Source organism: Hippoglossus stenolepis, chromosome 11 (genome assembly GCF_022539355.2).
Source record: "Hippoglossus stenolepis isolate QCI-W04-F060 chromosome 11, HSTE1.2, whole genome shotgun sequence".
NCBI lineage: Eukaryota > Metazoa > Chordata > Actinopteri > Pleuronectiformes > Pleuronectidae > Hippoglossus > Hippoglossus stenolepis.
The window spans coordinates 13,550,899-13,563,163 of record NC_061493.1 but is presented as its reverse complement, the minus strand read 5'-3'; the positions used below and the strand labels follow the sequence as shown (position 1 = coordinate 13,563,163).

Here is a 12,265-nt window from a genome sequence, read left to right as displayed (position 1 = left end):
AAAGTTTGCCGATTCCAATTCAGATGAGTATCAACACCAAGCAATAGATCCAGACTTTAGATTTTACACAAAATTTAGAGTAAGAAATGCAGGAGACAAAATGTCAGTGGAACTTTTTGTATAAATGAAGATATCATATCAGATCATTCTCGTGAGCAGAGAGCTTTTCCAAAGGTCTGGATGGTTTCCTTTCTTCAATCCATCCTTCATCCGTTATCACAATCTTTGACAGAAATAATCAGACTGTTGGACACAAGAGGCCGAGGTGAGGATCCCGACATGTTGACTGAAATCAGTCTGCTTGACAGATTGAAGAGTTGATTGGTCTAGTTGGAGAGAATGTCCCTGAAGGCCTCTTTAGGCTGCAGATATGATTGAATGAGAGGAGACCGCAGGGTCCCAGGACATGGTGGAGGGATTTACAGCTCTGAGCTGGTGTGAGACAACTCAGGAAGAGCTCAAGTAAGTTATTGGGAAAAAATACATCGAGGTTGCTTTGCTCCTTTTGACCCAAAATAGCTGTTGGCAAGTAGATGGATAAACGGAGGAAGTAATTCATCGGAAAGATGCTTACACAAACAAGCCGATTCTAATTGGTCTACCATGTGAGAACCACCTTTTTTCTTTTGGGGTTTAAAGATCAGGTAATTTCTGTTCAACAAATATATAAATGTTTGACACCTGTCTCCGATTGCGTCGAGGTCTTCCTGCTGACTTTGTTCCCCTTGACAGCCCAGACGTACACAGTGTAGATAACTCCCGGCCTCAAGCCATTCAGACTGTAAGAGGTTCTGTCAGGCCCGACTGGGATCTCCCCACTAGATCCTTCAGAGGAGCTGTAGGTTAGAACGTAGCCATCGATCTCTGCCTGGACCGGATCCCAGGACACGCTGAAGCTGGACTCTGTCTCGTCTCGGGCTAAGAGGTTAGCGGGAGCGTCCAGTTCTGGAGGAAGAGGTTAGTGGAGCATATTAATACGCTACTGGTCGCATACTACATTACATAGATGGGTGAAAACGTTATATCAAAGTGAAATAAATGGATGGTGAATCTTACATAAAGAGGGCATGGTGGATTGCTAAATGGTTCTGTGAGTTTGAAAACACCTTAGTTAAGAAAATGCATGTTTTTTATGTTAATTTCTCTCCCATCTGTGTAACATTTGATTTGACGTAAAAACATTAGGTTATGATGATGTCAAGCAACAAAAAAGAGGTTTCCTTCAAATCAGCCATCTGACAGGCGGGTAACTAAATGTTTTGGATTTGGATAACAAGTTGAAGATCTGAGACCTGTCACAGCCTGTGTTGAGATCTTCCTGCTGACTTTGCCCCCCTTGACGGCCCAGATGTAGACGGTGTAGAGGACGCCGGGCTTCAGGCCAGTCAGCATGTGAGAGTTACTGTCAGATCCAAGTGGGATTTCTGCACTTGAGCCCTCAGAGGAGCTGTAGGTGAGGACGTAGCCGTCGACTGCTGCCTGAGTGTGATCCCAGGACACCCTGAAACTGGACTCTGTCTCATCGCGGGCCAAGACGTTAGTAGGGGCATCCAGGTCTGCGTGGGAAGTCATGGTTAGTAAAGATGACGATACATCCAGAAACTACACAAGACTGAGTCAAACCAGCAGTGTGCAGTTACCTGCTACACATAACCTGCAGTCAGGCGTTAGAAAGTCTGGAGAAGATGTCAAACTTGGATGAGACTGAGAGCAGAGGTCTGATGGTTCTTAGTCTTTGGACTTTACTCAGTGTGCAAAATTTCAGGTTTATTTATAAAAAAATTAATTTAAATTTAAAACCATTGTTCCAATATTAAATATTTTAACAGGAAAATATACTATGAATCAAATATTCTGTTCCTTGTTCCAGTTTGACATCACATCACTTCTCTACTGTATGTAAGCATTTATGCAGAGGTACTATGACTCTATTATGAGCTGTGTTAACAACATGCAAACTACAGCAGCACACAACACTTGCAAACAACAGTTAAGAAAAGTTTCAAGACCAGTCTGCATGATTGAGTTCCAGGCCACTTCAGATATTTGCCTCCTGTTGTTTGATGTATGAGGGAGGTTATTGGAGCGCATGTGTCTGCTTTGCTCGTCAAAAAGAACCAGAACAGAAAATCAGAATATGGATGAAAAAAAATTTAAGAATTTTATATATACAAATATACAAAGAGTAAAACTGCAAAACCCAATAGTGAAAATCTTAAAGTTCTATTGGTAATTATTCCTGGCCATATCTCTTCCTTTACCGTTGAGTTTGTAAAAGTCTGTAAAGCTTTAGGTAAATGCCAGTCACTACTCAAACCTGTTCTCCTGCAGCATTTCTTCAGAAACATAAATTCAAACCGACAGCAACAGCTGTTAACCTTCACAACAGGCAGATTAAGAGATAGCACAACATACGAGAAACAGAAAAGCTGGCTTTGTGCAGATTGGCTTGTCTCACATTTCTTGTGGACATCCTGCCCCAGGCTAAACTAAGCTGCTTTTAAATGAGGTGTCCAACCTAATTACATATACAGCCTTCTTTAGTGAGAGCCTCCCCCTTGGCAGTTAGGTAACGAGGGGTTAGTGTGTGAAGTGTAAAATGTCAATGATGTTTTTCACCTCTTGCAAATGCAAAAAAAAAAAAGACAAGAAAATTGTACAGAAATCACTCCAAAAATTTAAAGGAAATTATTGGTGCATTGCTCAAAGAGGAGAGAGAGCATCTTGCACAATGGAGCTTTAAAGAAACATTGAAATCTCAAACTCCCTCTGTTCTCAGGCTGTAAGGATTAAAGAAAACAACCGACATTGCCTGGGAACTTGTGAGATATCTGAGCGTCACAGATCGTTGTGCAGACGAAAGTGAGAATGTTTGCCCTCATGTTCAAAAAGAAGATGTGTTAGTAGTTTACCTTTCGTTATCAGATGAGCGTTTGAACCTACTTTCCAGCATTACCTGCATATAAGACTCAAATCAATCGCTCCTGTCATGAACCCAGGTTCTGTTCAAAGTTTACCTGTTTCAGCCTCTGTCGAACTCTTCCTGCTGACTTTGTATCCCTTGTAGGACCAGATGTAGACTGTGTGGACGACTCCCGGCCTCAAGCCAACCAGCCTGTACGAGGTGCTGTCACGGCCTACGGAGATCTCCGGGCTGGAGCCCTCAGCGGAGGTGTAGCTCAGCATGTAGCCCTCGATTTCTGCCTGGACTCGATCCCAGGAAACCGTTGCAGTATCCTCTGTTACCTGGGTGGTGACAAAGTTTTTCGGAGCATCGTTGTCTAGAGGAGATAAAGAAACAAAACAGAGATGAGAAAGAACACGAAACAACCAGATGAATGAAAGGGTTGTTAAGATGATTCGTCCGTCACGTCCAGGCTACAAGAAGCAACTCCACCAAATTTCACACATTCACATCAGTTCCCATAACAATGTTTAAAAAAAATCCTGGATCCACTCCCTTGATCTGGATCTGCACAGAGTTCATCTGGCCCACGAGTGGAATGATGGCACTTGGTCGCTCCACTCCTTTTTTTTGCAAGATATGGCCAACAAGTGAGCCATAGCAATACTGAATGTCAACAAAAGATGCCAAAGGTGGCCTAAATTAGTTTTGTGCTGTTTAGGCCATATTCACTATTTACTAACATGGGCCACTTGGTTCACTTCCTGATTTCAACTTTCCTAGAGCACTGCATGTTTGCCAATAATGTTTGCCCGCATTGGTTTTTGGATTTTTTTGGCCACATTTACTATTTTACAAGTGGGCCACTGTAGGCTCACATCCATTTTTTACTTTTTAAAGGCGAGAAGTGCAGCATCATTGCCTGAAGTGGCCCCACATTATGCTTACAGACAAACAAACCATGAAACAATCAAATGGAGAGAGCTGAAAACAAAACCTAAAGTAATACAAGTAGTTCTGCCATGGATATGTTAAGATGATGGTAATTCTAAAATGAAATGAATTGATTGTTGTATTATTAGTAGGAGACAAAATGAAAAAAGTTTTAATATATTTCCACACTACTATGTTTAGTAGTACTATGTTTAGAGAGTAACACTCGTGGCTACAAGGATTGGGGAAAAACTTGTATGTATTTGAGCAAATGACTTTGATATGTAATTTGGAGTCCCTTCCTGAAAGGGAGGACAGTCTCAACAAAATCAGGGTTGTATTTCGTTTGAACTGCATGGGGCTGAGGGTTAACATGACAATGGTGTAAATCACCCTCTGTGGGTTTGTATTTACCACAAATGCATTGAGCTGATGTGAGTGGAGGAAGCAGTAGAGTAAGAAGCAGAATCAGCCACGGCAGCTTGTGAGTAAGTGGAAGTCTTCAGAATTATAGGGGACTTGTCACTGCTGTTTTTATTTTTAAATCAAAAGCGTATGTAGCACGCAAACTTTTTCCCAGATATAACTTCACGCCAGCTTGTTATCCCGAGTTTACTTTTTTACAAACGTTCACCAAAGCAGAATTTGTACTAATCCAGAGAAAAAGCTCTTCATAGAAACATCACAAGCCAGTGGTCGGGTTCGTAAAGTCAGTGCTTCAAAGTCCCAGGAGACATGTGGAAGGTACAAGTTGGGACGCATGATGCGTGTGGATGGGAGGGAATCTCAGTGAACGTGAAGAGAGAGGGAGGAAGACATAAAAGAGACAGACACAGAGGAAGTGAAGGGAGATGTAAAAGCAATCATCATTTCGGATGATTCCTCTGTGGCGGCGGCTCAGCCGAGGTCAGTCTTGTGTCAGTGCCGAGTCGTCAAGGAAACTGACTGATGATGCACCTTTTTTCCCTATTTCATAGGGATAATATAGAAATAAAAGGGAAAGAGTTGGGGAACGATATGCAGTTAATGGTGCTGCTCAGGGCGATTGTGCCTTTGTGGTTTTCACAGTATCCATCAGTTCTCCCCAACTTTGTCTCTTCCCTCTCTCTTTCTCCTGCTGTCACTTTTCTGTCCTTGCGGCTGCACAGCTCCAACGTCTGTCTCGAGCTAAACCACTGAAAGAATTTATAACTGCTGCATTTTTCAGCGTTTCCTCGGCTGAACATGAAATGAAAAGGCGATCATGCCGAAAAACGAGTACCTGAAGCGAGCGATGTCAAGTATGGAGTCAGAATGCTCACTTGGTCCTTCATTCATGTGGATACAAACAAAAACATTTACTGGAGTGTTTGAATGTTTGTTCCAGTTTCTTTCTGTTGCAGAAAGTGTGCAGTGTCTCAATAGGACATCAAGAAAAATCAACAGCAGTTAGTTTCTGCTGTGTGACATGCTGCTTGTGAATGTTTTGTCATTACAACAAACACTTACAAAGCTGTATTATAATATAATGGGCTCCCAGGCACAGACAGTGAAAGAGATTGTAATTGTGGTTGTTCAGCATCTCTTTTTGGGTTGTCTAGTAATTTTGAAGCTATTTGTTGTGGGTCCATTTGTGTAGCTTTCAGTGACATTTGTCAGTTTCTCTGGAGAACAGCCCTTGATTCAGTATTGCTATAAACTAGAAATATTGTGACCTCTTCTAAAGAGATAATGTTTTCATCTGCATTTGTTTGCTTGTATGTTAGTTGTCAGCAATACACAAAATACAGTGGACGGAGTTTATTGATTGAATTTAAGGGCACTGTTGGGTCTAGGCGAAGGTATGCGCTCCTCTTAGAGTTATTCTAGTTTAAATTTTTTTGCTACAGAGTTTACAGAAGTGGAACTCCGTGTAGTTTCATCTTTTACTGTCTAGTTTTGTTTGTGATAATCAATATAAGTGATTTCTCATTTCAACGTAATCTCATGTATTTGATTTGCAACCATCTGACTAAAGCTTGAATTTAACTTTGCCTTGTTCTCCTGGAGAGCACAGGTCTCCTTCTCCCTCTCTGCTGTTGCATTGTCGCCCTCTGAACAAAGAAGCACTGTTCCTTTCGCTCTTACAGGCAATATAACTCTGCTGCCTGACAGTCTCTATGTGTTATTAGATCCTTTTTTTTCCCGAGCACTGCTCCTTTCTGAGGGAGCCCGCATTTGCTCTGAAGTTACACTCTATGATGGATCGAGTTACCCCAGACGTTCTCCGCCACTAGCTGCAGAGCGACAGCAGCTACCGGGCTACACAACGCGAGCCGCGGCTTCAGCCATTTGGAAAACAGCTTATCCATTATGGGTGGCATGTTCGGCAGAGGCATCGACCACAAAGCGCAGAGTAACAGGCCATCTTTCATCGTACAGCCTCGCAGCTTCACGGCCTCGCTGTGCAGTGGCAGCCATACGTCCATGTGTGTCTCAGGATGGAACCGAGGGAAAATATGTGTCAATAAGGTGCCATTCTTTTAGAAGCTGTCACTTGTAACTTATGTTTTGAGCAGGAGTCCCCTGGCTTCAGGCTTTTTTCCTGTGTTTTCCGATGTGAACTGTAAGCAGCTCGTAATTCTTTAAGACAGAAATGACTCCTTTACTTTATTTGTCCACATCTAGAGGAACACAAACATGATATGAATAGCTCCTTTGGAACATTGTAAACCATCACCTCATTATCCAGTCGGTGGCAAGGTTTCAGTTTAGCCAACAGAGTTTCTTCCTGTGTCAAACTCAAGATGCAGTAATTCAGTCAAATCATCAATAATTAAAGTCATTCATTATTAATGTGCCTTAATGAATAACTTATTGTAACCGACAAAGCGAGTGCCATTTCAAATTTCAAATTCTTTCCAGCATCTATTAAGTGGAGCTGGCTCAGAAACGTCTCATGCCCGAGCCTGTGCGGACATGGAGCTCCCACTGGACCACATCAGGTGCTAAAATGTGTCCAGATAACATCGGGTCGCCACATTCCCTGTCTCTGCCTGAGTCCAGCCCATCTGCTCCTGGTTTTACGGGCCTTGGTGGTGTCTTAATTGAATTTGAAACGGCAGAAGCAGAAGCAGCCGTAGCGTGTTGAGTTTAAACCCCATATAATCCTTTGGCAGGTCAGCGGCTATGAAACCTCTGCTCCGAACAGAGACTTCTTTTGATTCTGGTGTATTCGTGGCTGTTACCTGTCATTTAATCATTTTCATATTGACATACAGACATGAGACCACCACAGACAGAAGATGATCTATGAAGCAACACTGAATAAACACGAGGAAATCCGCCATAAATATTAAATTCAGTTACAAGCTGCAAGACAGATTATATCCGGCAGCACCATTCAAAGCACTTTCAAAACATGCTCAGCATCGGAGCTGCCTTCTTGCAGAGATGAGATAAATTAATTAAACTTGTGTTTATTTGTCGTTTTTTTGGAGGGTAGTTAAAGTGCCATATACACGGTGGAATTTAGATCAATATTTAAGGGTCATGGCACAGTATGAACAACTCCAGTATCGTTAAAAATATATACCGATATTACTGTATACTTGTAATACTGACAGTGAAGTGTGAGGAGCTGAAATAAAAATAAAAAAGAGAACGAATGGACGAGAGTGAAGAGGGAATGTAGGGAAAGCGCAGGGCATCTATAATAGAAGGAGTCGGCTGTAGCCCTGGAGGACAAAGCTCACTTTCATCTAACAGTAGCTGCACAGTAATGCATTACCTACTGACACTGCCTCTTAGTGACCCATGGTTTTCTAACCTGCCTCATACATTTCTTATAAATATCTTGATTTCTAATTATATTTTTAATGTCCCTGATTGGTGCCATCATTCCTGATTCCTATTTTTTGCCCAAATTTCATACTGTAAACTTTTTTTCTGCATGCCCAAAAAGGTTCACCCTCTCCTAACCCCACAGTTTAGTTTGTTTAATCAATTACTGACAATGACAGTGGAACAACAAATAAAAAAGGATCCAAGATAAATTTGAGAGAAGTTAAGATCAGCATGGTAGTAGCAGTCTGTTTATTTTCTCTATAAATCCATCATTGAACTTATACTGACTCACATATTATCCCTGGTCATCCACAGCCCCCCTACAGAGGCTCTGTAGTCCTCCCCTGGGGAGAGCTGCCCCCCACCCGGAGAACAACTGCTGTGACCACAACAATCGGCGTCATCTTCCCTGTATTTTCCCATATTTCCTGCGTACAAGTTCTTCTCATCTCTCACATATTAGAACCTCGCCGGCCCAATGCTAACGGCATGTTCGGAGAGATAGTGGGTGAGAGAAAGGGTGACTCCTCCGCTCTCCGTTGCGTCAGGTCTGTCTTCATGAAACCACCACGTGCTCGCTGGCAAGCCCAGCTGAGGGCTATCTTCCTCAAACAGCTCCAAGCCTTTTTCCTGCTTCGCCTTAAAAATGAAGCATTGCAAAGTGGAGACAAGCCAACCGTCTGTCTGGGGTGGATTAGCAAGCATTCACAAGCACCTGCAATTAGGTGGCCCACTCAGAGGGAAAGGAGATTAGCAGTGACAGGGCCCCTTGAGCACCTGACGGGCTTCAAAAAGAAGAGAGGTGAGTCTCGAAAACACCCGGCAAACACTGATGACTAAAACTAAAAACCATTAAATTGTCTGCCTCGGGGTTTTAAAGATGAAGAGCCATCAACCTGGAGACTGCTTGTGAACCGCTAAAAAGGAGGGAGAACAGGAAAACAGAAAGGAAAGTGCATGATTGGAGAAAAGCAGCAAAAAACAAAGCACAAATGAGCAGAATAATGGGAGCAGCTGAAGATCTGTGTGTGTGTGTGGACCGTGTGTCAGTCACTGAAACAATAGCTCCAAGTCAAGTCAAGACCAACTGTCAAAGAGAGAATGTAAAATTAATTCCTCCTCACGTCTTAAAAATTTGCCAGAACGCAAAACACAGAAATCCGACATTGCCAGGAACCTTCTCACCTCAGCATCTTGTAGTCGTTACACCGCTCATATCACGTTTCCCCTCGGTGACCATGCTCACCACAACCATTGGAAACAGTCCAGAGTATTAGACTGTGAATTCCAGCCGTCCATTATCAACCCATAATTGTGTCTCTTGCTGGCTGCATTTATTATTCTGTTGTCATTGGCTGCGTGTGTGGAAGGTAATACCAGCACCGGCACTCTGTGTGTGACAGATTATGTGTTTTTCCTATTAGCTTCTGACCACTGGTGAATTATAGGTGCCTTGACAAGAACTATAAGAGCTGCCTTTAATGCTGCACAACTAAGTGGAATATGGACAAGTTGACTTCCACAAGTGGCTGATCTATCACTTTAAGTGTTAATTTTAAGTGTCATCTACGTTGAGACGCTGCCAGTTGGGGCACGAATGTACTCTCGGTGTAATTTCGGCACGGCAGCAGCGGCAGTCTGTTTCTGATAATAACTGAGGAGCCACATTATCTTCAATAACTCTCGAGTGCTGATGCGTTGACACTGACCTGTGGCCCCGGTGACAGAGGACGTCTTCCCCTCAGTTGTTCCCTTGATGGCCTGCACTGAGATCAGGTACTCGGTTCCTGGATACAGACCTGCACAAAGACACCTTTATCAAACTTCAGGGAACAGGGAAATATGTAAGACTTTTGATGCTTGATACAAGTGGTTCCCAAATTGAAGGTAAATTTGGAGGGTAACAAAATGATTAAAAGGATTAAGAAAGAAACATGTTTCTTCTTTTTTACCTCCGCCACAGAGGTTATGCTTATGATTGCGTTTGTTAGTTTGTTAGCAGGATTATGCGGAAAAACAGGGTTGGGGTTAGAGTTATGACAAATGTGTATTTTTAGGGAACTGATATTTATGAATGTGTGCTATTTGGTCCAATTAAAAATCTGCATCTAGTAAATTTAAATGTGGTTTCATAAGGGTACTGTTGGGTCTTGGTGGAGGAATATGGAGTATACTGGGTGACATTCTAGTTTTATAATGTTCAGCTAGTATGACATATTGATAATTCATACATGTATTTTGTATTTACATATCCAGTGTGCAAACCACATATGTGTGTATACTAACTGTTGTCTAACAAAAGTTACAAAGTCCTTCATTATAACAAACGGAGGATGTCTTCAGTATAAACTGTGTTCGCTCTGTGACAAGACCTACCGACTATAGTGTGTTTGGTGCGCGCCTCCTGGCTGCCCTGTACATTCAGCTCCTCCTCCTGTCCCTCCGGGTCAGTGTGTGTGAGCTTGAAGTGATCCACTTCAGCTGGTGGGTTCTTCCAGTCCACCAGGATAGACACTTCTGTCTGGCCAAGAACCTGAATATCATCGATGGCCGAGACATCTGGGAAGGATACAAGCGGTGGACAACAAGTTGGATCTGGGTGTACAGACGTGAGCCTCAAACTGGAAAACCTGCATTAACGTAATCACAAGCATCTGTTCTGCTCCCACACGCCCTTGAGCAAGACGATGAATCCCTACCACCCATTAATGTGGCCTTCCCAGAGCAGCAGCCGAACAGGAATTTGCCTTTTGGCCATTTATTGTCACAGAAAACCAACATATCAAAATATTTTTATTTTGTCCTGCTGTAAAAATGAAAGTCATCTCTTGGGTAAAATGACATTATTCTACTAGAACAGGAAAAGTTCATGTTTTCATTGTAAACATACACACTAGTGGAACATGGCTCTCAGTCATGTAAGCACTGTGTACTTGCCGATCCTACATGATAAGGGGTTGAGGGCCGTCAGGATTTGAGCATTGGTGAAAAAAGACAGAATCATATGAACGATGAAAAGAAAACAAATGGTACCAAATGAAAAAGGTTCCATTTTTTAAGACAGAAAATGTCAGTTACTCTGTTTTCCTAAAGGGAAAAGAGAACATTCACTTAAACCCTCTTTTGAAGTAGATCATTGTTTGAAGTTGAAAACTATGAGCTCAGTGAAATCACTGCCTCATGCTGTCTGATACTCACACAACCAAGAGCCAGATGATGGCGTGTTTTCTCATGCCCGTACAGGAATGCCAGACTCAGTAAGGTTTTCCATGGCTAACCAGGCTAACCACACATTAGAGTCAAACTAGGTCTCTCGCTCTGTCCGTCCGTCTGTCTCACGCCTACCAACGTCACATCTGTGTCCTGCCACATCTGTGAGCAAGTACGATTACCATAGAACACATCTGTGGACCCGTTTCCCTGTAATTACTTTCAAATTTATTGGTTCACAAACTTTTAGCGAACTCCTAATGAATAACTTGATGATGACAAGCTCCAGCTTGTACGTTGCTCCTTTAGAAAAACAATTGAACTACAAGACATATTGTTTTTATTTATTTACAGGCAACAAAAAACATTTTACACAAGTAATTGCAACGTTCATATGAGAGTTTATGTCCAAATATGCAAAGTCAGTGTTTGTGGCGACTTGTCACCTCACATTGTTACAAAATAGCACATAATGTTTTGGCATGCACTCGTGGAGACACCTAAAAGGCATCGCTGACCACCAGTAACTGATCAATGCCCTGCTTATACATTATGATAATCTGCAAATACACATGAGTTTACATCTGTCCACACTAAGAGTAAAGTTATGTTAATGTTTCTTCTCACCGAATAATCACAGCCACCATTTCTGCAGTTTATGGTGTAATCAGGTGTAATTGATTTTACGCAATACTATAGTGTCTGTTTCTGATTCGTTTGGTACGTGTAATAAAGTAGTTTAGGATGTTCTATATTTGGAAACCAGACCGTAAGCACGGTGATTGAAGGATGTGTGATAAATGAACATGTGTTAAGGGTCCCAGTTGCAGCCCCTGATGACCTGATTGAGCTGGAACACAGCTGCAGAACATTGTTAAGTAGTAATGGAACAGAGCGTTTCATTCCTTTTCAGCAACAGTCTGCTTTATGAGTGAGAACGACACCCTGTCCTCAAACAACCGTCGCCTCAGGAGTCACATCGGAATGCTGAGTTTGGGGCCTTGGGTGGAGGTGCAGTGAGCTGGTGGGTAAATGCTACACTCTGCCTAGATAGCCGAACTTTTAAAATGACTTCGCTTTTAAATTTCCTCGGTGAATATTGTTAATAGACGCAGATTTTTAAATGATTTTTAATAAAGTCTTCATTACTCTTGAATTTGCTGGGCCTGATTTTGGCCGTTTAAGCCACTGACAATCACTTAGCTACACTTTTCTCCCAGGAGATCGTACTCACTCAACAAATTCCTTTGGGGTGAGGTAACAATGCCAAAATTGTTTTGAAGCTGCTCTTTAAAGGTTAAATTGTTGCATAATGTTGCCTTAAGCTGAGGGTGCCATGCATGCTGTTGCATCCTTGTAGAACTGGACCCATCGTCCTTGGCCTCTTCCCTATAATCAAGTGCCTTAAGCTGC

At 42.3% G+C, this 12,265-nt stretch overlaps 1 protein-coding gene across 2 annotated transcripts in view; it reads right to left on the bottom strand.

The window, feature by feature from the left end:
• Positions 1-12,265, bottom strand: part of tnn (tenascin N) — a 35,439-nt gene that overhangs the window by 9,436 nt on the left and 13,738 nt on the right. For both annotated transcript variants that reach the window (XM_035169782.2, XM_035169783.2), the window contains exons 7-11: positions 10,019-10,201; positions 9,352-9,441; positions 3,018-3,281; positions 1,293-1,556; positions 682-945 (exon numbers count right to left, since the gene is read on the bottom strand). In XM_035169782.2, the coding sequence (XP_035025673.2) occupies positions 682-945; positions 1,293-1,556; positions 3,018-3,281; positions 9,352-9,441; positions 10,019-10,201 (1,065 nt within the window). The remainder of the gene's footprint in view (positions 1-681; positions 946-1,292; positions 1,557-3,017; positions 3,282-9,351; positions 9,442-10,018; positions 10,202-12,265) is intronic.